Here is a 25,423-nt window from a genome sequence, read left to right as displayed (position 1 = left end):
CCCCACAGGTGAACCAAACAACACATCAGACTGCAAAGGAGCATCCAAAATCCTTGTCTTAACATGGTCAGATAAATTCTGATCCTTCAACCAGGCGTGCCTGCAAAGAACTGAGCCAGTGGCAGCCACCCTAGACGAGGCCTGCACAGCATCAAAACCACACTGTAATGAATGCTTACCCACCTGTTCAGAGACATGCACCAAATCTTGCAATTCTTTACACTCAATGCCTTCCGCCAGAGCATCTACCTTAGACTTCAATTGAGAAAGAAGAAAGTTTTGATATTTCAACATATGAAACTGGCAATTCAAAGCCCTCATAGCTAAGGTAGAAGATGTATAGACCTTCTTTCCCCATCTATCCAAAGCTCTGGCTTCTTTATCTAGAGGAACCGGATTTTTACAATAGAGGCCTTGACACCCTTAGGTCCCTGACTAATAGTTTCTGGGTCCGCCCTAGGACTCTTATAAAGATATTTGTGAGCCTCAGGCACCCTGTAATACCTATCCGCTTAACAGGAGCAGGCGGCAGAGAATCAGGATTAAGTGAAGCCTCTGCAAACACATCTTCCACAACATCCAGAACAGGGGTATAGCCAAAGGCCTATGCTGGGGTAACAGCAAAACTCCTAAGCCTTTTCCTAGAATCAGAGAAGTCCTGACCTTCCCACTTAAAATGTTCCCTCATAGAATGAAGTGTCTCTGAAAAAGAAAAATCCTCTGGAGGAGAAGCAGAAGGAGTGGAATCATCTGCATCAGAATCAGAATAAGGAGAGTACTCCTGCAAGTCTTCAGCCGAAGACTCAGAAACATCCGAAGCCTGTTCAAAACTTCCCAACTCTGGCTCCACCCTAGGCCTCTTATCAGGAGGGGGCATAGAACCTCTAATCAGAGTAATCAAATCTTCTGCCATTTTAAGCATGTGCTTCTTAGGCACAGACCCTGCTGAACTAGGAGTGACCCCAACAGGAGCTAAAACTGGCCTGCCTCTGGGAGAAGCCTTGGAAACCGAAGGAGAAGGCCTAACCACCCTAGGAAGGGAGGGGAGTACAGTAACTTGAGAAGCCCCTTCAGCCTGACCTGCCTCCTGAGAGACTACCTCTTGCAAAATCAAAGTCTCCCCCTGAGACTCCAGAGAAGTCTCCGTCGGAAAGTACAGTTTTGTACCTACCATAAATGTAGATGTCCGAACTGGATAGCATCTGCAGTCATAACAACTGGGTTGTCCTGTCGTCAGGCAGCCCTTCAGTCGGCCGGATTCCAAAGTCGGGTCCGCTTCGCTGATGTCGCACTTCACCCGACGTCATCTCTGTTGGTCTTCGGGTATAAAAGCATCAGCCGACGCCATTTTCCTCAGTGTTTCTTGCCCCAGATGCCAGAAGCCCTCATGGAAGGCTAAAATTTGGATAGATGCCAATGTTTCCAAAAAGATAGAGGTAAACACAAAAATAAGCATGTATGTACATATATACAAACAAATACACCATAAAAGACTCCCCCCCACCAGCTAGCTATTAGGAGGGTAAACACCCTAGGAGTACCACAGAGGGGAAGGAGGGAGGGTAATCCTGACTGCAGATGCTATCCAGTTCGGACATCTACATTTATGGTAGGTACAAAACTGTACTATGTCCTTCATGGATGCATCTGCAGTCATAACAACTGGGTAGAATACCATAGCCAACTAGGGAGGAGGATAAAAGTAGATTATGGTGTGTTTAGGATCCCTTGCAGTACAGCAGTGGCAAACCCTGCTCGGGATCTGGAATATAGAGGCAAATTATAATGCTTGGCAAATGTATGCACGGAGGTCCAAGTAGCTGCCTCAATAATGTCTTTGGTTGCCACTCCTCGTAAGAAGGCTGTGGTAGTGGCTGTTGCCCTTATAGAATGAGGTCTTATGTTCTGTGGAATTGGTTTTCCATGGAAGGAGTAACAGAATCGTATGCAATCTCCTATCCATTTGGAGATTGTCTGTTTGGAAATAGCTTTTCCTTCCCTTCCTGTTGCATAGGCTACAAAAAGTTGGTCAGTCTTTCTGCTATTTTTTGTTCTGTCCAAGTAGTAGCGTAGCTGTCTATGTACATCCAAGGTATGCAGTATTCTTTCCCCTCTGTTTTGTGGGTTGGGGAAGAAGGTAGGTAGGTGGATTGCCTGGTTTAAAGACACTCTGGATACCACCTTAGGCATAAATGTAGGATTAGTCCTCATGGACACTCTATCTTGGTGGAAGATTAGGAAGGGTTGCACTGCCATTAAGGCCTGTAGTTCTGAAACCCTCCTTGCTGAAGTAATTGCCAGTAGGAAAGCAGTTTTCCATGACAGGTGTTGTAGGTCTGCTGTTGCTGCTGGTTCAAAGGGTGATAGTGCCAACTTTTCTAGCACAAAGTTTAAGTCCCAAGCTGGTAATGGTGGTTTCCTTGGAGGTTTTACATTCTTGATTCCTCTGAGGAACTGTCTGAGCAAAGGGTGCGAAACAACAGGTGGATCAAAGCTGTATTCTGCTGAAATAGCTGATGCATGTATCTTGATGGAGGAGTAGGAGAGGCCTGAATGAAGAAGTTCGGCCAGATACTCCAGAATGTTAGGCATATCTATGTTTGACACATCTTTTCCTCTTTCCGTACTCCAAATGACAAACCTTTTCCATTTTCCAGCATAGTTCCTTCTTGTTGAAGGTCTGCGTGCTTCAAGAATAATGTCTTTAACTCTTTGGGAAAGTTCTGGATTAGCTGCTGCTATGTGATGTTCCATGCAGTCAGTTGCAACGTTTTTAGGTTTGGATGTATGATGCTGTAGTTGTTCTGAGTTAACATCAAAGGCATCAGGGGTATTGGCCACATATTGTTCCGAGACATGCTCCTCAGCAGTGGGTACCAGTGTTGTCTTGGCCAGTTTGGAGCTATCAGGATTATCCTTGGACGTTCTTCCTTGATTTTTAGTAGTACTTTGTGTATCAAGGGAAGAGGTGGGAATGCATATGCTGCTAGGCCTTTCCAGCTGAAGGAGAGCGAATCCACTTTCCATGCTAGTGGGTGGAATGTCCTTGTGCAGAATTTCTTGAGCTAGTGATTGAGAGGTGATGCGAATAGATCTATCTGAGGCATTCCCCATTTCTTTGAGATGGTCTTGAAGATGTCCGGGTGCAGCTTCCATTCGTGGGCATCCGATGTGGTTCTGCTTAATATGTCTGCTAGAGTATTTTCTTTTCCCGGTACAAATACTGCCTGTAACTGGATGTTGTAGCTGAGTGCCAGGGTCCACAGCTCCAAAGTCATTCTGCATAGGGGGTATGAATGAGTGCCTCCCTGTTTGTTGATGTACCACATGACTGTGGTGTTGTCTGTCCTTATCATCAACTGGCCCTCTTTGAGAAATGGTTTGAACTTTTGGATTGCCAGTTTACTGCCAGCATTTCTTTTAGGTTGATGTGCAGGTGAAGTTGATCCTGTGTCCACAATCCTTGCACGCATTTGTCCAGCATGTGGGCCCCCATCCTAGGTCTGAAGCGTCTGTTGTGATGGTCTGGCTTGCTTGACATCTGCGAAAGGGTAGGCCTGGGTTTGACTGGCATGCCTGAGCCCACCATAGGAACTCCTGTTTTAAGCATGGAATTAGTGGGATTTCTGTTTCTAGGCTGTGTCTGTGTTGGGACCATAAATTCTTTAGGTACCACTGTAGTTTTCTCATATGTAGTCTGGCAAATGGGACCAAGATTATGCATGATGCCATGAAGCCCAAGGCCTGCAGTACTTTTCTTGCTGTTAACTTGTTCAGTTTTGTTAGTGCCAAGAAGTAAAGAGGGAGTTCTGTTTGTTTTTCTGTAGTCAGGAATGCCATTTGTTTTACTGTGTCCAATTCCGCCCAAGAATGTCCTTGTTTGGGATGGTATCAGCCTTGACTTTTGTAGATTGACTGTGTATCCCAGTGCTTGTAGCAAGTAAATGACCCTTTGTAAATCTGTTGTCAGCTTGCTTTTGTTGTCCCCTTGTAGCAGGCAGTCGTCCAGGTATGGGTAAATTTGAATTCCCTGTAGTCTGCAATGGGCGATTACTGATGCCAGGCATTTTGTGAATACTCTGGGCGCAGTAGATAAGCCAAAGGGCAATGCTGAGAATTGATAGTGCTCTGATCCTGCAAGAAATCTGAGGTATCTTCTGCAGATTGGTCGAATGGGGACGTGCAGGTATGCCTCCTTGAGATCTAGAGTTACCAGCCAAGACTCCTTGCCCAGCATGGGAAGAAGTTGCTGTAGGGTCAGCATTTTGAATTTTGGGACAATGATGTATGTATTTAAGGTGGACAGGTCGAGAATTGGTCTCCAACTTTTTTCCTTTCTTGGAACTAGGAATAGTCTGGAGTAGAACCCCTTTCCTTGCTCTGTTGTTGGCACTCTTTCCACAGCTCTCATATTTGCTAACTCCATTATCTGTTGTAGAGCCTCTGTTTTTTGATTTGGAGGTAGATTTGGCATTCCTCTTTTGACTGGTAAAGTGTGGAAGTGAAACCGGTAACCTTGATCTATGGTTTGTAAAATCCACTTGTCTTTTGTTATGTAGTGCCAGTTCTTTGAAAATAAGGTTAACTTTCCGCCTAGAGGAGCTGCTATTTGTTCCCTGGTAGGCGGATTTAGGGTTAAGTCACTGTGGTTGTGCTGATGTAGTGGCAGTGGTTGTGTCTGTGCCTCTGTTGCTACCTTGCCACTGTCGTCCTCTGTAGGCACCTCCTCTGGATTGGTTTCTGCCTCTGGAACGTCTATTCCTGCCCCTTTGAAATTTTGTGGAGTCAGGAAAGGACCAATTTTTGGCAGGCCAGTTCCTGCTAAACCTTGGGGGTTGAACCTGCAAGAAATCTTTAACCGTTTGAACAGATTTTGCCTTTTCTTCCATTTTCTTCATAACCTGCTGGGCAGGTGTACCAAACAAACTTGTCATCCATAGGTGCATCTAGCAACTTAGCTTTAACATGATCCGGTAAAGCTTGCTCCTTTAGCCATGCATGCCTTCTTATCACTGTGCCAGTCATGGCTGATCTAAATGAAGCCTCCAGTGCATCATAGCCACATTTTAAGGAATGGTTGCTAACCTGTTGTATGTTATTTACCATTTCTAATACATATTTCTTATCAAGAGATTCATCAGTGGTTAGTTTTTTAGTTAACTGATCAAGCATAAACTCTTGGTATTGTATCATGTGAAACTGACAGTTTAAAGCTCTAGCTGAGAGAGTAGCTGAAGTGTAGACCTTTTACCCCATCTGTCTAATGACCTTGCTTCCCTTTCAGAAGGAATAGGGTTTTAGCTATGGTCGGCTACTGCCTTGGGACCCTGGGATATAGTTTCGGGTCTGCAAGTGGGGCCTTGTAAAGGTGGTGATGAGTATCTGGCACCCTGTAAAATCTGTCTGGTTTGGCAGGGGCTGGGGTAAAGAATCTGGAGCGCAGACATCATTGAAAGCATCATCCACCACAGAGAGAACAGGAGGTATAGCTAAGGGCCTGTGCTGTGGGAGGTGCAGAAAGGTCCTAAGTCTTTTCTGGAGTCTGAAAAATCCTGTTGCTGCCATTGGAACTGCTCTCGCATGGCATGTAAGGTTTCCCCAAAGGAGAATTCTTCTGGTGGGGAAGCAGCTGGAATGGATTCTTCAGCATCAGAATCTTCAAAATTGGAGAAAGGAGCCTCTGGCTGGTCAGTTATGTCTGATTCATCAGCAGAATCATCAGAGGACACTGGCTCAGGGGCTCTGCCCTAGGTCTCTTCTGTGGGCGCTGAGAGGCCCTGTCTGGGTGAGATTGAGATCCTCTAATTAATGAAATTAAATCTTCTGCCAAAGTAAGCATTTGAGAACTAGAAGAGGGCCTGGTTGTGGGGGGTTTAACAGGCACTGTTTTAGTAGTCTTGGCTGCTTTAGCCCTGGCGAAGGCCTTAATGGACATGGCTGCTGGAGGCCTAGCAGCACCACGTGCTGGGGTAGAGACATCCAAGGGAATGGTGTCTGATAAGTCAGTGGCAGCCACCGTAGTGGATAAAATTTCTGAGGCCGATTCAAGAGTGGTAGCAGGGGCCTCAGTTGTAGAGATAGGTTCAGCTGTACTTAGATCAGTTTTCTCGGTTTCGGCTGAAACCGAGACACTCGCGGTTTGCTTAACCATGGTTTCGGCCGAAACCGCGGACCGCGAGTGTCGGTCTTTATCTTTGCGTTTTTTGGCAGATTGGGTAGTCGGAGGATCCGACGGCATAATGTACGCAAAATCAGAACCGAAAAACTGTTCTGCAAACTCCGATCGACGCCTAAGCGTTCGTCGGTTGAAAGAAGCACAGGCCGAACAGGCTGCTACGTCGTGGGCTGGGCCTAAACAAGGCAGACAATAAGAGTGGAAATCTTTATGAGGTATTTGTTTCCCACAAGTTAAACAATTATTAACTTTTTCTGACATCGGCTGAGGCAAGAAAGAGTCCCCAACGGGGTACTTAGCTTTAGAAGTCTTCGAAGTAGTATTCGGTAGAAGTAATCTCTGGATCCGACCGACCGGCACTTGCGAACAGCTTCTGCTTCGGGCGCCACGCGGCAAGAAAGACTGAGGAAAATGGAGTCGGCTGATGCTTTTATACCCGAAGACCAACAGAGATGATGTCGGGTGAAGTGCGACATCAGCCGAAGGCGGACCCGGACTTTGGAATCCGGCCGACTGAAGGGCTGCCTGACGACAGGACAACCCAGTTGTTATGACTGCAGATGCATCCATGAAGGACATCCACCGGCTCCACTGAAGCCTCTAAAGAACCGGCGTCCGGAACGGATGACTCATCTTGCCTGGGTTTAACTGCTTTGTCTTTGCGCTTCTTCGCAGAAGCGGGCGCCGGAGAATCCGACGGCATATTATAATTGCACCGCTTCCCAAAGACCAGCCTAGCACAATCTAACCTTCGCTTAATAGTGCGTTTATTGAACCTAGCACAAAAGCGACACCCAACAACGTCGTGCTCAGGCCCCAAACAAGGAATACACAAAGAATGATAATCCCTATGCGGTATCTGTTTCCCACAAGAAATACAGTTATTCACTTTTTCTGACATCCGGTAAAACACTGAGGCAAGAAAAAACCAAAACAATCCCCAACGGCGTACTTAGCCAACTTGGATTCGGTCTGAAACTCCGAATTTGAAAAATTTCAGAACGCCGAACGGCACTTGCAACGCTGCTTCTGCATCGGACCATGCGGCAAAAAAGACTGAGGAAATGACGTCGGTCATGCGCTTTTGTACCCTGACGTCCTGATGTCAGTTTTAAGCGCCTTGACCGACGTCAGCCTAATACTTTGGTATTCGGGCCGACCGAGGACAGTGGACTACCCATATGTAAGGACTGCAGCAATGTGAGATGAAGAACATCAGGGAATTAGCTAGCCAGGGTTTAGACAATGGCAACTCCGTATTGATGCCAGGTATGGTTTAAGTTTAGCTTTAAATTGATTTAAAGAGGAGAGCGAGGTAATATCAGGGGGAAGTTTGTTCCAAGTTCTCCCTGCAGAGTTGGTGAGGAGGGAATCACCAGCTATGTTTTTAGTTTTGCATGTCTGGATAAGGAGTCGGCTGGATGACCTCAGAGGTCGAGGGTTATTACAAGGGGTAACCAGCTTTTTGAGCGAGGGAGTGTAGTCGGGGTTGTATATTATTTTGTGGTTCAGAACTAGTAGGTTATAAGAAATTAGGTTTGGTAGCTCAAGCCAGTTAAGCTGGGTTAGATTGGTACAGTGATGGGTCCTGAAAGGTGACCCAGTTACAAACCTGGCGATATGACTGTAGCAGATGGTGAGTTTGTTCATGACAGTTTTACTAATATTTTGAAGTAGAGGGGATGAATACAAGAGTGTGGAGAGAAGGTGAGTTTGGGCAATGGCAGTTTTGGCTTGGGGGGTCAAAAAGCTTTTTATTCTATATAACGAGCCTAATTTCTTATTGATGGTTTTGATCATTTGGTTTACATGTATATCAAATTTTAGGTTGTTGTCAATAATTACCCCTAGTAATTTAGTAGAGAGGTCTGGAGAGATTATGGTCCCATCCTTGGCTTGGATCGAAAAGTAGATGGGGCTAGACCTTTGTGTAGGTAGAAACAGCAGCATTTTAGTTTTTTTGGGATTAAGTATCAGGCGACGACTGGAGAGCCAGTTTTCTATTTTGCTAAAAGTGGTCTGGGTTGTTAATTGTAACTCTGTGAGGGTTGTGCCAGAGCAGATCAGCGTGGAGTCGTCTGCATATTGAATACAACTGGCGTTAGGTATGACTGTATTCAAGTCGTTGATGAAGATGGAAAATAACAGTGGTCCTAAAATGGATCCTTGTGGGACTCCCAGAGTGTTGGGCAGTAAGGTAGAGTTTAGTCTGCCATAAAACTGCCTGTTTTCTTCCATTTAGATAGGAACTAAACCATTGAAGGGCTATAGTATCCAGACAGAGTGATTGCAGAGTGTTAATTAGAAGTTTGTGGTCCACCATATCGAAGGCTTTGGACAGATCCAAGAATAGTGCAGAGGAAATATTGTTATTGTTTCGATAGGTATTTATGGTATTAGAGAAGACAAGTAGGGCTGAGGTAGTACTGTGGAGAGGTCTGAAACCATGTTGAGTGTCAGCCAATAGGTGGTTGATGAGTAGGTGTTGTATAAACTGTTTCTGAACACATTTTTCCATTATCTTTGCTAGAGGGGAAAGTACAGATATGGGCCTATAATTTGATAGCTCTGTGGAAGTGCCACCTTTGTGGAGAGGTATTACATAGGATACCTTCCAGATATCAGGAATTTTGGCCTCTGCTAATGAACGACTGATAAGTAGTGACACAGGGTAGGCAATGGCCTCAGCTGATTTTTGCAAATATTCAGCTGGAAGTTGGTCAGCTGAGAGTGTGGTGGGTTTTAGTTTTCTGATTAATTTGTGGATAAATGAAGTAGCTACAGGTTGAAAGGTAAATGAGGGGAGGTTTTTATAGGTGGGAGTATCTAGGCTATGGGAGCTGAGTGGCAGTTGATTAGAAAGGGTTTGGATTGTCTCAGTGAAGAAACGGTTAAAGCTGTTGGAGACTACATCAGAGGGTTTATCGATGAGTGTGGCTGGGACAGGGGTGGTAGAGCGACCAGGGTGAAGAAGACTGTTTAATCCAGCCCAGAATTTTTGTGGACAGTTTTGATGTTCTATCTGCAGTTTACAATAGTATTGTCTTTTGTCAAGTAAGATTTGTATTTTGGTTTCATTCCTAAGTTGTCTGTAGTTAATTTGGTCAAGAGGGAGTTTAGTGGTTCGCCATACAGACCAAGCTTTATTTCTAAGATTAATTTTGAGCCTGGTCTCTTTAGAAAGCCAAGGAACATCTACTGTCTTAGTTTTCTTTGAACGAATGGGAGCATGAAGATTAAGAATTTCTAGGAATTTTTTGTTGAAGTACTGCACTGCTTCATCTAGGGATAGATGTTTTAGTATTGCCCAGTTGCAAGAATTTAATTCTAGTTGAAATCTGGTCGGGTCGAATTTCTTTTTATTTCTGACAGATCTTAATATAGGTTGCTTTGGAATGGTTATTTTGTGCTTAATTATGTAGGTGAGATGGTGGTCACTTAGGCTATCAGGGAGGGTACCAGATGTATATAGGTTAGGATGACTATTAATAAGCACCCAATCAAGTATACTCTCTTTTTGGTTAGACTTGCCTATCCTGGTAGGAGTGTTAATAATTTGCGTGAAAGAGTGTAGGTTAATATGGGTGGAAGGAGCTACTGGGGAACAGGTAGTCCAATCTATATTAAAGTTCCAATCTATATTAAAGTCTCCGAGAACTAAGGTTTCTTGAGGGAAGTGGCTTGATATCCAGTGAAGGGTGGCTTCAAGAGTATCTATGTTATTACCTGGGGGAATATAAACACAGATTATGTAGATAAATTTATTAATGTTAATTTGTAGTTTGGAAATAAGGATTTCTGCATCGTTAATCTGAGGCGGTTGTATGACATCTATGGATACGATTAGATCGGATTTATAGAGTATGGCTACCCCACCTCCTTTTCTGGAGATTCGGTCTCTCCTAACTATATTGTTATAGTACAGTAGAGATAAACAAGGCCCTAGTTGAGTGTCCTCGAATGTTTCCTGGCAGCTGCTTGCTCTGTGAATTACAAACATAAGTGATGATGTCTGAAAGTCATTTTGATAAAGTTATTTTTGAGACTGAAGTTCCCTTTTTGTTTTCTGCAAAGGATAAAAACAATTGGTCAGATTTTCAGAATTCTTTATTCCTGTGCAAGTAAAAACGTAACTGTCTATGAACAGCCAGTTGATACAGTTTATATTCTGCCTTGTTGCCATGATTAGGGAAGAATACAAGGTAGTTCTATTGACTGATTTAGACTGAACTCTGAGCAAACTTTTAGTAGGAAGGAAGGGTTGGTTCTGAGAGAAACCCTTTGTGAAAAATTAAGCAAGGGGATTGAATGGATAGAGCTTATAATTCTGATACCCTCCTAACTGAGGTAATGGCAGTTAAGAAAATAGTTTTCCAAGTCAAGAATTTCAGAGAACAAGTAGTAGCCGGTTCGAAAGGAGGAAGAATCAAGGCAGCTAGGACTAAGTTTAGATCTCAAAGAGGAGGTGGTTCTCTTATTGGGGGTCTCAAGAGGATAGTACCTTTTAGGAAAGCTTTGCATAACCTGTGGGACATAACATTGGAACCCATTTCCCCAACATGAAAGTTGGAAATATCAGCCAGCTGAACTGAAGATAGTTGCTGCTGCTGCTCCTTGGTTAAAGGTTTCAGCGAGTAATTCGAGGATCTTTGAAAATGGTGCAGTAAAAGGGTCAATACTATTCTGGGCTGCCCAACAGAACTGCTTCCATTTGTTAGTATACAGTTTTCTCTTTGAGGAACCAAGCTGTCAGTTTGAGGGTCTGTATGGAAGGATGGAGCGTACCTGAGTGATGCACTAGGAGATCTGGAACTGGGTCCAGGATGCAAGGCTCCTCCTGGAGATGGGGCAATAGGAAGGGGAACCATAATTGAAGATGCCAGTAAGAGGCAATGAGTATATAGTTTGCAAATCAACGATTTTGCATTCTGAAGAACCTTGAATATTAGAGGGAACGGGGGAAAAGCATAAAGAAGTCCCGGGGACCAATTGTGAACAAGTGCATCCCTGGGTGACTGTCTCGGTGGGGGGATTAGGGTGAAATTGCTGCTGCATTTGTTATTGATGAAGGTGGCAAAAAGGTCACAGCAAGGCTGGCCCCACTTGCGAAAAATATGGTTTGCAATATTCTGCTTCAGGGACCACTAGTGAAGCATCAGGATAGCCCTGTTGAGCTTGTCTGCTATAACTCTGGATTTCCCTGGAATGTATGTCGCAATCAGAAAGCGTTGGGAAGACACTGCCCACTGCCATTCTTAGAGCCTCTTGACACAAGGGGTAGGATCTGGTTCCACCTTGCTTGTTGATGTACTACTGACATGTTGTTCATTTGAATTGCGATCGTCCCTGTAGGTAGAGAGCCCTGTAGTGCTTGCAACACCAGAAGCTCTCTTCTTTTGGACGTTGATGTGCAAGTGGTACTCGTGTTGTTGCAAAGTTCCTTGAACTGTCTGTCCCAGATAATGCCCCCCCCCCACCCTATCTAGGAAGCGTCCGTGGTCACTGTGGCTACTGGTTGGGGGAGGATGAACAGCCTGCCTATTGTCACCTGCATAGACTGAAGCCACCATTTTAGGTCCTTCTTGCAGGTCTCCGTGATAAGAATTTCGTGTGACATGGGTAGATCTTTCATGGACCATTGAGCAAATAGGAGCCACTGTAATATCCTCATGTGGAAGCGCACCAAGGGAACTAGCATTATTGCTGGGGTCTATATTACATTATCGAATGTTCAAAACTTCGAATCTGATATGGTCGAAACCATATAATCGAAGTCTTGAAACAGCGAAAATGTAATAAAACACAACCTTAAAAAATAAAACATTTAAACTCTCTAAGCTGGGGGGGGCAAGCCCTCTTGCGCCCTCCACATCCCCCTCTACTTAAATATACCAACTCCGAGATCGCACTACAGTGCAGAAAATGGAAATCTTCCCATTCCGCACTGTACGGAGATCTCTGTTGAAAGATCTGAAGTTTTAAGACTTCGATCATATGGTGTCGACCATATCAGATTCAAAGTTTGGAAACTCCGATCTTCTGATATAGACCCTTACTGCTGCCACCATTGAGCCCAAGACTTTGAGAACAAATCTTGCCTGAGACTTTTTCTCTCGATTAAGATGAAACCTGATGTCGAATGGTAGACATCCTCTCATAAGGCAATTTTGCTATCATGTCTTTTGTATCTAAAACTGCCCCTATAAATGTAATTTATCGACAGGGCAACAAAGCAGACTTTTTGTAGTTTATAGTGATGCCTAGCTGTGAGCAGAGACGAATTGTGGTGTCCCTTGTCTTGGTTAGTCGATGCTCGGTGGTGACGGTAAGGAGCCAGTCATCTAAATATGGAAACATACTGGAATCCTAGAAGCCTCAGATGAGCCATGACTACTGCCATGCATTTAGTGAACACCCTGGGGGCTGTGTTGAGACCAAAGGGCAGTGCTCTGAACTGGTAGTGACTGGCTCCTAGCCAGAAGCATAGATATATCCTAGATCACCTGTCCATCTTGATAAGGTAGCACGCATCCTGGAGGATTGCTGGAGCCCATCCAATTGCCCTTTCCCAAAAAGAAGTATGGAATGCAGTGTCACCATCCGGAACTTTGTCTTCTTGACAGACTTATTGAGTCTGCTGAGATCCAAAATGGGCCTCCAGTCCCCTCTTTTCTTTGGAACTAAAAAGAACCTAGAGTAAGTTCCAGATCCGATTTGGTCTGTGGGGACTTCTTGGATGACTTGTTTTCCTAGCAACCTTTGAACTTCTAGGGTTGCTTGTTCCCTAAGACTGGGTGGCACAACCGGGATGGATTTTAGTTTTCTGGGAAGAGGTAGCATGGAGAAAGGAATACTGTATCCCCTGGATATTACCAACTGTACTCATGTGTCTTTTGTGATACTTTGTCACTGTACCCAGAAGTCTGGCAATCTGCCTCCATCTGCCTCCAGAGGTGGACAGGTGGCTTTTCTGGAGCGCTGGAAGGGCCTACCACAGAACGTAACTCTGATGCCCTAACTCTGCAGACCCCCCTCTGCCGCAAGGGCAGTGTCTCCCATTATTGTTCCCCTCTGCTCCTGGGGGAAAAGTCACCACGTGCATCAGGTAAAACTCCCTGGGATTTCCAGAACCACATTTTCCTGCTTTTTTGACCTTTGGGATAAGATCTAGTAGCCGCGAAGAAATGTACTCCCACAGCAGAGAGAGTTTTGCCATTTTTCTTCCACCTGGTGACAGTCTTTCACCTTGGGCCCAAACAATGATGAGCCATCAAATGGGGCATTGGTAAAGGAGAACTTGAAGGGCTCCGCGAACTGACAAAGGCGCCTCCAGGAATGTCTCCATAAGGTGACTCCTGTGCCTGCTGCCCTGCTCGCTCCATCGGCTGCATAACAGATGAGCCGCATGGAGAAGTTAACTACAGAAAATAAGGTCACAAGCTGGGAAGCAGCTCTGTCTGCAGCTCCCATAGCTGTAGGATCCTGTAGGGTATCCCCTAGCTCTTTCAGGCGATCCCTCTGGAGACGAGTAAAATGGACAAGTAATTCAGTTACCCAAGGGTAAAGGCCGCTGAAGAAAACGCACACTTCTAATATCTGTCCATCGTATGGGACTCCTTGTTCGGCGGATGGACAGAAGTTTCTGCTAATTCCTTCTTTGTGGCTGCAGCAACCACCATAGCATCAACTGGCATGCCCTTAGGAAAGATTTGTCGTCCGGTGCAGTGATAAACTTATTGGGTCTCAGTGGAACTGGTTCCATAGATTCTGGGGAGATCCACGCATTTCAACTTACTACACCTAGCAGTGGGTCAAAGGGCGGAGACACCCAAGAGGTGGAGGATCGGGAAACGAAAGCGCCCAGGTACATGGACTCATCTTCAGAAGTGGAAAGGGATTTCCAGCTACCCCTCTGCTTGAGGATTTCCAGGGTGTCTGAAAATGAGATCTCTCAAGACATTAAATTTCAGCAGCTTCCAGCTCCGGTGTGTGGCTGTTTCTTAAACTGGAAATGAGACATCCTCGGAGCGGGACTATGGGGACCCTTCTTAGTCCTCCAAGTCCATATCTGATGTCGGGGACTCAGGGGAGTCCAAATGCTTCCTCTTACAAGTCCTCTTCCGAGTGACCTCCTTCGAGGGGTGCTCTGGAGAGGTTTCAGAATAGGGGCGGGTCGCCTGAAGGGGCATCCTGGGGCATTGGTTCCCTACAACTGGGGAGAAGGGGTGGTTCGGAGGTGGACACTGGCCCGGAAAGGGAAGGAGCAACTGGAGCTGAGGGTGGAGCAGTCTGAGAGAACAGCACACTCATCACCTCGAAGGCACCATGATCCCGGCCCCATAGAGTCTCTGGCAGCAAAGAGCCAGGAGATCTCTCGGAACCGAGGGTGATGGCTCTGAGGCTCATGTAGGGGCCGAACTCACCTGCGCCAAAGCTCCAAGTGGGAGAGTAGGATCCAACAAGGGTCTGCTCTCGCTCTCCCCCCTCCCAGAGCCAACAAGGGAATGTCGGCCCCCAGATCCCTAGAGAGAAGGTGGTAGCGATGGGATCAGAGCTGATGTCAGACCAGAGAGACCTGGGGTTTTCAAATCAGACAGTTCCACCACAATGACCTCCATCCACTCCGGCTCCGAACTCAGGTGAATCAAAGGAGGAATTGATGACAAAGTAGGCTGGACAGTTGGCTCCACTTCCATATGGGTTGGGCTCGATACAATTTTAGACAAGTCCGGTGTCCTGAGTAGCCTCTTCAGCACCCTCTCCACATAGTCATCTGAAAGGCTCCTGGATGATCGAGAGGAATGAGTGGACGATCGGCGACTGCCCGCCACAGACTGGAGAAGTGGGGTGTGGTACGGAATGCACCGGTTTCAAGCAGGGAGACCTGGTTCTTTTATGGCTCCTAGACTGTTCTGAAGATACTGATGAAACCAAAGGAGATAAAGCCTTGTTGGACCTGACAGCTATTGGATCCGATGAACTTGATGGTTTGTCTTTGCCCTTTCACAGTTCCGAGGCCGGAGCCAACAAAGATGCCAACTTGGAGGGTTTGTCAGATTTTCTTGCCTGATTCCCTTTTTTTCGATGCCTCAAAAGGCCCTTTCAATAACCCTCTCAAGATTAGCTTGTTCTTGTGCTCCTGCAGGACTCTATCTAGAGTCCTGCAGGTGAACAGCTCCCAAACAGTATACACAGCTAGTATGTCCATCTGTTAGAGACATCCTTTGGGTTGAATCCAGAAGGCATGGATTCTTTCGAAGCTTCCTTAGACATATTTACCTCAAAATACAACAAGACACTATAACAGAAATAATATAAAGGAAGGAAACACTCAGCTATAAAAACAGACAGCAAGACTTTTTTTTTTTTTTTGGAAAGGGAAAGTAGTGGGAGGAGGGGAGTTTTTAAGTCAAACGACAACTCCTCCAACTGAGGAGATGCCTCTAACGTAAATGGCTAGCTCCTTAGGACCAAGAGTAGAGAAGAGGAGAAAGAGTAGGAAAGAAGAAAGAGTAAGAAACAACGGCCTCAACAATAAACAACAACTAAGAAGGTGGTAGACAGAGGGATAGATGAACACCAGATTCTACTGACCTACAGATATAACTATGCTACCAAATAATATTTTACAAAAATCAGTAGAAAAAAAGTACAGCTGTGTACACTTACTATAAATGTAGATGTTAGTGTGTCTTCACTGTTGCAGTCATCACATTTGGGTTATCCCTGCTGGTGTACCCCTCGGCCGGCCTGAATACCAGAGACTTAGTATTTCTGCTTCGGTTGCTGTCACTTGTAGACTGACATCAGGTTTCTAGTGGTATAAAGGAAGGCAGCCAATTCCATTACATCAGTTTTTCTTGCCCTAACTGATCAGGAGCCCCCAAAGTAGGAGCCCAGGCTCTGGTGGCAGGACCCCACCAGTGGAAAAAAATATCAATAAGTTCCTTGTAAGGAAAGGAGAACAATAAGGAAGAAAGGTAGCAAAAAGAAAAAGGGGGGAGGAGTGAGGGAAACCAGGACTGCAACAGTGAAGACATTCGAACATCTATTTATGGTAAGTGCACACAACTGTACTATGTTTTTCATATTTCATTGCTGCAGTCATCACATTTGGGTAGATTCTCAAAGCTGAGGAAATGGGTGGAGGCAGTCAAGGAAGCCAGGGGCTGGCTAGCATGCCCTGCAAGACTGCAGAGGCAAAACCTGCCCTGGATTTAGAAGAGAGAGGCATGTGGTAATGTTTGGTAAAGGTGTGAAAAGAAGTCCAGGTGGCACCCTCCAGGATGTCCCTGGTGTGGACTCCTCGGAGGAATGCTGCAGAGGTGGAGGCTGCTCTGGTGGAGTGGGTCCTGACCCCTTTGGGGGGAGGCTTGCCATGCTGTTTGTAGCAAAAATGGATGCAGTGTGCTATCCATTTGGGAATGGTTTGTTTGGAGATGGCTTTGCCTTCTACCCCTGAAGCAAATCAAACCAGCAGTTGAACAGATTTTCTGAATGGTTTAGTCCTGACCAGATAGTATCTGAGCTGTCTGTGCACATTTAGAGAGTGCAAAAACCTTTCTCCCTTGTATTGAGGGTTAGGAAAGAAGGTGGGTAAATGGATGGATTGGTTGAGAGTCACACTGGATACCACCAAGGGCATGAAGGATGGATTAGTTCTTAGGGATGCCCAGTCTGCATGGAAGATGATGAAGGGTTCCACTGCCATGAGTACTTGCAGCTCAGAGACTCTTCTGGCTGAAGTGATGGCCAGGAAGAAGGCAGTCTACCAGGATACAAATTTTAGCTCTGCAGAAGAAGCTGGTTCAAATGGAGCCAGGGTGAGCTTTTCCAAGACAAAGTTAATGTCCCAAGCTGGCGTTGGTGCCCTTCTGGGGGGGCCTCAAGTTGTTAACCCCTCTGAGGAACTGCTTGATCAGAGGGTGTGAAAAAAAGAGGCTGCTCAGAGGGAAAATAAGCGATAATAGCAGAGGCATGAATTTCTATAGAGGAGAAAGAGACCACTGTGTAGTAGGTTAGCTAAATTATCCAGGTTGAGAGGGATGGAGGGCTGTGCCATATTGGCCCCCTTAGCCTGGATCCAGGTGCAGAATCTTTTCCATTAATCTGCATAAGACTTTCTGATGCTAGGGAGTCTGGCCTCTTGGGTAACATCCAGCACCTGTTTACTGAGGAGGGCAAATTGGTCAGGGGTCAAGTTATAAGCCAAGCTGCATATTGAGTGTCTGCAATTGGGGGTGCATGAATTCCCCTTCCCTCTAGTTTAGGAGGCTGGAAAAATAAGAAAGATTCTATGGGGGCAGTGGAGACAAGCTGTGGAACAAGGGGTACCAGCGCTGTCTGGGCCAGTCTGGGGCTATGAGAATGGTCCTTGGTTTTTCCTCCCTTATTTTGATCACCACCTTGGGAATGAGAGGGAGAGGAGAAAAGGCATAGACCAAGAGGTTTACCCAGGGGAAGGACAGTGCATCTACTTTGCATGCCATGCAGTGATGCTCCCTGGTGCAGAATTTGCTGAGCTGATGGTTGGTGTGGAAGGCAAAGAGGTCGCCCTCCGGGGTTCCCCATTTCTGAGTTATTAGTAAGAAAGTGCTTCTGTTGAGCTGCCACTCATGGGGGTCCAACAGTTTTCTGCTTAACTGGTCTGCCAGGGAGTTGAGAGAGCCTTTCAAATACTGTGCTAACAGGTGTAGATGCATGGAAGAGGCTGTGAACCAAAGGGTCATGGCCAGCCTGCACAGTGGGTAGGAGTCCCTCCCTGCTTGTTGATGTGACACATCACTGTGGTGGTGTCTGTTTTGATCAGGAGAACCCCTGGAGAAAGAAGGGGTTTGAAAGCTATCAAGGCCTGCTGCACAGCCATCATCTTTTTTAGGTTGATGTGCAGGGGGTGGGGGGGGGTTCCATTGGCCCTGTATGCACCTGTCGTCCAGGTGTACAGCCCAAGCACAGTCTGATGCATCTGTAGTGAGGGTGTGGGTGGCAGGGCGTGGGGAGAAGGGCAGTCCCTTGTTGTGGGAGCAGGCTGTTGTCCACCAAGGAAATTCCTTCCTTAGGCAAGGACTGACAGCTAAAATAGTTTCCAGATCTTGAGTTTGTTGATACCAAAGGCACTTTAGGTACCACTGAAGTTTCCTCATATGCATCTGGCATATGGAATAAAGAGTATGCAGGATGTCTTGAACCCCAGGGCTTGCAGGATTTCCTTTGCAGAAAGCTGGGACCTAGTGGCCAGTTGAGAGAAGTAAGCAGATAGGAAACTTTGCTTCTCTGGTGTTAGGCATGCCATCTGGGATGCTGTGTCCAGACTTTCTCCCAGGAAGATTATCCTTTTGGTGGGTACCTGTTTGGATTTCTTTTAATTGATTGTGTACCCTAAGGAGGTTAGAAGGTCCTTTACAAAGGCCAGGTCTTTGAGCAGCGTTTCCTGGCTGTCTGCCTGAATAAAGCATTCGTCCAAGTAAGGGTAAATTTGAAAATGTCTTTGTCTGCAAAAAGCAATGGCCGGAGCAAGGCATTTTGTGAAAACTCTGGTAGCAGTAGATAAGCTAAAGGGAAGTGCAGAGAACTGAAAGTGCTGAGATCCTGCCCTGAAGTGAAAATATTTTCTGCAGGACTCCCTGATGGGAATGTGGAGGTAGGCTTCTTTTACGTCCAGGGTGACTAGCTAATTGTCTTTGGGCAGCATGGGTAGCAGCTGCTGGAGGGTAAGCATTTTGAATATTGGGATCACCAGGAAGGTGTTTAGACTGGATAGATCAAGGATGGGGTGCCAGGCGCCCCCTTTTCTGGGTACCAGAAAAAGTCTGCAGTAGAAGTCTTGGCCTATTTGCTCTGCAGGAACGTGTTCTACTGCTCCAAAGGAGAGCAGGGTATGGATTTGCTTTTGAGCCTCTGCCCACTGATTTGGTGGTAGATCTGGGAACCTTTTTTGGGTTGAAGGGTGTGGAAGGAAAATTTGTACCCCTGAGACACAATGTTCAGAACCCAGTGATCCTTGGTAATGGTGGCCCAGGTGCTTGAGTGAAAGGAGAGTTTTCCTCCTAGGGGTATGTGATGGTGGGCAGAGGCGACAAAGGGAGTGGGTGAGTCATTGTGAGTTTTTACCATAAGGAGGTGGCCTAGAACTCCCTGGTTTAAAGTGGAGGCAGACCACTGCTTAGATCTCCGCAACCCATGGCACTGCTGTCTAGGAGGTCTGTTTCCATGGGACCTAGGCTGGCCCTGTTTACTAGGTGCAGGAAAGGACCAGTGCTTGGAAGGAAAATGCCTGCTGAACCTAGGGGGCTGTACCTGTAAGAAATCCTTAACAGTCTGCATAGATTTTGCTTTTTCTTCCATCTTTTTTACCACCTCTTCTGCTTTTAGCATGAAATAAGTTATCTTTGTGCAAGGGTGCATCCAACAATTTTGATTTGACATCGTCTGGCAGGGGTTGTTCCTTAAGCCATGCACGTCTTCTAATGACAGATCCAGTGACTGCTGCCCAGCAAGAAGCTTCTAGGGTGTCAAAACCGCAGTGCAAAGTGTGTTTAGTTACTTGACCAGCAGAGTACATTAATTCCTGCAAATTTTTAGATTCTGCCCATGCAGGAAAGGAGAACATTTTTTGTTTAAGGAGTTCAAGGTATGTTGCTGATATTTAAACATATGGAACTGACAATTTAGTTCCCTGATAGCAAGAGTAGCTGAGGTGTATATACTTTTTTGCCTCATCTGTCCAGTGCTCTGGAATCCCTGTCTGAGAGGGTGGGATTCTTAGCTGAAGTAGGTTTAACCCTTTTTGGGCCTTGAGTAATGACCTCAGGGTCAACTGCTGGGTTTCTAAAGAGATATTTGCGAGAATCAGGGACTCTGTAGTACCTGTCTGGCTTTCTGGGAACAGTAGGGAGGGTGTCTGGAGTCAAGCTGGACTCAAGGAAGACATCATACACCACATCTAGGACTGAGGGGATGGCTAAGGGCTTGTGCTGTGGAAGGCCCAGGAACTCTCAAGAGTCTCTTTTTAGACTGTGGGTAGTCTTGACTCACACATTTGAAATGCTCCCTTAAAGTATGCAGGGTTTCCGCAAAGAAGAAATCCTCTTGGGGGAGAGGCTGAAGGAAAAGATTCCTCTGCATCAGAATCTTCATATGTAGAGAGGGGCTGCATGTCTTCATAGTCAGATGCATCCGATTCATCTGACTCTTGTTCAGACAAAACTTCTGGAGACAGATCTCTTTCTTTTTGTGGGAGTGGCTTGGCTTCCCCTAATCAACATGATAGGGTCCTCTGCCATTCTAAGTATTTGTAACTGAGGCAAGGGAGCAGGTGGCAAAGAATGTCTGGAAGTCAGTTTCTTGGGGTTGGTTCAACCCTTGGGCCTAAGGAACTTAGTTGTTTTAGAGAGAACGGTAGTCGTAAAAGAAGGCATCACTTTATATCTGGATTTGGTAGAGAAGGACTTCCTTGGAAGCCTACACAGCGGCTCTGGACGGACCCATCCAAGGTAGAGATGACCACAAGAGGAGTTCTGTGGCATACCGGACTCTGAAAGGGCCTCGGTAGAAGCCTGCGAATTAATTGAAGCGGGCATCAGGGGCTGCAAAAGCGCCTCACTGAATTCCAGAGTACTGATGACCAGCTTGGCGGAAGCATCGTCGGAAGGTTTAGTCCTGTGCAGTCTTTCTGTCTTTATCTTAACGTTTTTTGGGAAAATCTGCTGTCTGATGGCTTACGGAAGCCATATCGGAATTCGAGGACTGTAAACGGAAATATCTGTCTACAATAAGGGCCCAATGATGAATAGTTCTGGTGTTAAAGCACAGAACCGACAACGAGGGATGTTGTGGTCTGGGCCTAGACAAGTGACACAGTAGGAGTGGAACTCCTGGTGTGGTATTTGCTTTCCACAGGAGAGACAATTAACTTCTTCTGACATCAGTTAGTACAAGAAAAAAGGATCCCCAATGAGGTACTTAGCTTTCAAAGACTTCAGCTTCAGTTCGGAAACTAAACTCAGGTAGCGACCAACCGGGCACTCGTGCAAACTGCTTCTGCTTCGGGCTCCATAGCAAGAAAGACTGATGTAATGGTGTCGGCTGCCTTCCTTTATACCACTGACTACCTGATGTCAATCTACAAGCGACAGCAACTGACGTAAAAATACTAAGTATCTGGTATTCAGACCAGCCGAGGGCTACCCCAGCAGGGATAACATAAATGTGATGACTGTAACAATGAAACATGAAGAACATCATTCTAACTTAGCCTTAGCCAGTCAGCAATCCCAAAGCTTCAAGCGGCAAATGAGATCTGGGTAACTCTCACTAGGCATGTTAGGATGGGGTCTAGCCTAGAGCCAATGGAAGCTCTCGAGCTTTCGAATGCGGCCAAGTCGGAGCCGAGGATCGGCACCAAACCCAACCAGAAAGAAGGAAGGCGAGATAGGAACAACATAACATCATAAGTTTATCAACACCATCAATAAAAAGTGAATAAACTGCAGCTCTCAAACATTTATTAGAAAAGGTAGTGCATGTATAAACAAAACAAGTTAAGCTACAACCAGATGTTTATGTTCTTTCAATAAAATGACAAACTGCATAGTCTACAAATAGGAGGCAATTCTCAAGTTGCATCTGCAAAAACATTTTATCAGTGTAAAATATTAAAGTCTAATTCTGGAATTTTTTCAAACCTGCATTTCTGATTACACATGCAAGTTCAACTTCATTTTTTTTTTGTGTGTGTTACAGAAACATAGGTGCATATATACTTAAGACTACTGATGTATGAAGATCTTAAGAAGCCTAGCCTTACATTCCCATGATAGTTCTAAGCCATTATATTTTAGGTACAAATAATCCACAGGGACAGTCAGAACAAGTATATCTTGGGGCATTTACTCCCCCCATCCACGAGGAACATATGTACTAAACCGGGGATGAATTTGCAATTTCCCATCCATTCATCCCAATTACATTTGAAGAGAGTAAGAGAACTACTTTGCTTTACATGGAGTGGAAGATGGTTCACTGTAGAGGTATTCTTTGTTACACATACCTATTCCTGCTACAGTTTCTATTTATGTTGCAAAAGAGATCAAGACGTTTTGAGTGAACGTCCATGCCACCACTGGGTTTGCACGTATTGATCACACCTCAATTGATAAAAGTTAAATTCAAACACTACTAACATGAATGATTTTTCTACTGGTAAAACATGTCTATACTTGCATAAATGTTTTTAAAAAAGGAAAGTTGCCGTGTATAACTGTGATAAACCACAGCTGGATATAGGTACATCACTTTACCTACACGGAAATGCTACTATACGGTCATGTTGGCAATGTCATGTCAAGCAACATCTCCCATTTCATCTGTAAATATGGCATTTTGCACTGAGGTTAAGGTTAAAAGCTTTAGTTCTTGTGGTGCAGGGTTTGATTTTCTCATCCTTCATTCGCCTGGTGTGTGACCTTGAGCAAGTCACTTGACCAGACATTGCTTCCAGGTTGCCCCTAAAAAGGGACTGTGTCTAATGGGCCTATCTGGTTAGCAACTAGTATTATTATTATTATTATTATTATTATTATTATTATTATTATTATTATCATTATTATTATTATTATTATTCTAAGCCTAGTAACTTCCTATGATTACAATTCCCACACCCGACTATGAAATATCTCTACTAGTCCAAAACATGTTCTTTGAAGTATAAAAGCATACGACTGACATGGATTAAAAAAATACATTATAGATGGTTTCTTCTTGTAGCAAAATTATATAACATCCTTTATGATATCTAAACAAGAAAAAAAGTGATCAGACTGGAAACAAAGCTGACATGGCCCAGTCCAATTATCCAATTCATCTCACACATCTCTTAGGTTATTTAAAAGACTGTTTACATAAATATTCAACAAGCACTGCTGTGCCAGTATTCATGCATTCAGACTAGGCTTTACCTGGGGCGTAAGAAATTTCTCAATTCTTCTCGCTACAAAAGGCTTCTCCAATATGGAGATGACAGATGGTCTATCCTTAGGATTCCTTTTAAGGAGTAATGATACCAGACTTCGCAGATCACAACTATAATGTGCAGACACTGGAGGATATGATCCACGAATGATTTTAAGTACTAAGTTTTTCATGTTGCCAGCTTCAAACTAAATTGATAGAAAAGAATAAACAATAATATAAGTAAGACTAAAATGTTGGATAAATACAATAAAAATTATAAACAATCAGAGCTAAATCACAGTCAATTGGGGTCCCAGACAAGGTAATGGACTGCCTCCACCATTTCCGTGTCACATTACTTTGCTATTTCTCTCCAGTTAACCATAAACACTGTTCAAATCTGTGAGAAAGCATACCAATTTTTCTTCTACAATGACATTTGGATTTAACTTTTACTTCAAATTGTACAGCACAAAACCTGATAAATATATGCTAAGCAAAATAAAACAAAATAATGACAAAACTGCCCGTTTAAGAACATTTCAAACATAAAAGGCCATTATCATTACAATCCACCAATATAAGTCAATTTGCACAATTTCTGCATAAGTAAAAGAAATGTGAATAATTCCACATTAACAATATCTGTAACTAATGAAGAGGTTGCTACAAGCAAACAACTTTATATTTCAGTGTTTCATCTACAACTTCAGTGCCTACCACTGAAGAATACAATGCCTATGTTGCATTAAAAAAAATGGTAAAGTGCTAATACTGCAATAGGAAAACAGACAAAAGTTTCATAGTTACAAGGCAACACATCCAAAAGGGGAAACACTCAGGACTGCAGCACCCCACCCCATTCAGAGTACAACACAGTATCAGCAATCCACCTACAAGGTGTGGAAGCAGAACCCACAGCCTTCTGCATCAAAAGCAAATATGCTACCGGTTGTGCTACTAACACTGCTTTCAAATTCTCCAGCACAAACAGTAAACCTCTGCTAATGAAAACAGTTGCACACTGTAAACAGACTCAGTATGAGAAGCACTAAACTTCTCTTCCCTTGAAGCTCGCAATTCCTTGCAAGTGCACTGAAGATCTCAATTACTTCCCAGTGCAGTGAAATTCAGTCTAGCAGTTGGCATAGTGGATTCAAGCTCTTGTTCCTGTCACTTACTTACAGGGTTTCCCCAGGTTAAATTAACTATCTTCCAGGTCTCACACACACACACTCATGCAGCTGTTCAACAGTACAACACAAAAATCTATTAACCTACCCATTCATCTAGAAAATCCATGCTTGTTTCTTAAAAACGTATGAGCTCCACTCCACATTAAATGTGAATGCTTCATACTAAAGAAGCACATACAGACACTACGGACGCATCCTGCATGCGTCCTTAAAGAAGGAATGTAACACATGCTGAGTGCATCCTTAAAGAATAAATGTAAGTTTCTGGCAGCCCTCAGCAGGTAGGTGCTCCTCCCTGGCTAGTGACCCCAAGGAACTGACTAGGTCACCTAGTGCTATATCCGGCTCTTTAAACAATCACTAATAATTCTTACTTAAATGAGCAGGCTTCTTCACCTTCTCAAAGAAATTCTGTATTAAATAACTTGACCATAATGTGTTTAAGTTGCATCTCTTACTTCATTACTGAAATTTCTGAAGTCTACAGTCCTGTTTTTCCAAGTTCTTCCATTCCTTTCTTTGAGAATGTTTCAGGATCTGCGAATGGACAAGCAAAGCTACAACTTCCTCATTTAATCTTTCTCTTGTGTATTCATCACATTTATTAGAGAAATCATGGTTAGAATGGATGTTGCAAAATGTTTGCTTCCCCTTCACACAACCTTGTGTACAGCTAACTCAGTTAGCTGTGCTCCATAATTTAATACAGCATCTCTGGCACAAACAAATGTAATGTAGTTACTGAACTATAGGTTCATAGGTTCATACTAGGCTATCTGCCCTAGGGCATTTATAAACCTAGCCAGACAGAGTGTGTATGGCTTTTGCCACCCATATTAAATTAATTTTGCTATGCCCTTTTTCAAGGTTAGTATACTGTGCCTCTGTCTAACAGTGACATAGAAGTGATACCCGGGGTAAACCTACGATCTCCCATCCACTCAAGATTCCTCTTGAAAAGAGTCAATGAGGGACTCTGCCTAACCTGGACTGGGATTTTATTCCAGAGTGAAGGGAGCCTCTGGGTGATAAATCTGTCCCTCCAGCATGTCCTATTTATTTCAGTGCTGAGGTTCAAGTCATAATCTGTCCTCCAGCATGT

The 25,423-nt window shown here is 44.6% G+C and overlaps 1 protein-coding gene across 1 annotated transcript in view; it reads right to left on the bottom strand.

Moving 5' to 3' along the window:
• NEK1 (NIMA related kinase 1) overlaps positions 1 to 25,423 on the bottom strand; it is a gene marked incomplete in the record, with an annotated part of 3,475,820 nt that overhangs the window by 2,752,489 nt on the left and 697,908 nt on the right. The window contains 1 exon segment of the mRNA XM_044062568.1: positions 23,131 to 23,331. Coding sequence (XP_043918503.1) covers positions 23,131 to 23,331 — 201 coding nt within the window.

Source organism: Protopterus annectens, chromosome 2.part1, assembly GCF_019279795.1.
Source record: "Protopterus annectens isolate FY-2018-M chromosome 2.part1, PAN1.0, whole genome shotgun sequence".
In the NCBI taxonomy this organism is placed as follows: Eukaryota; Metazoa; Chordata; order Ceratodontiformes; family Protopteridae; genus Protopterus; species Protopterus annectens.
The sequence above is the reverse complement of the archived record's forward strand: the minus strand, read 5'-3'. Positions and strand labels throughout refer to the sequence as shown.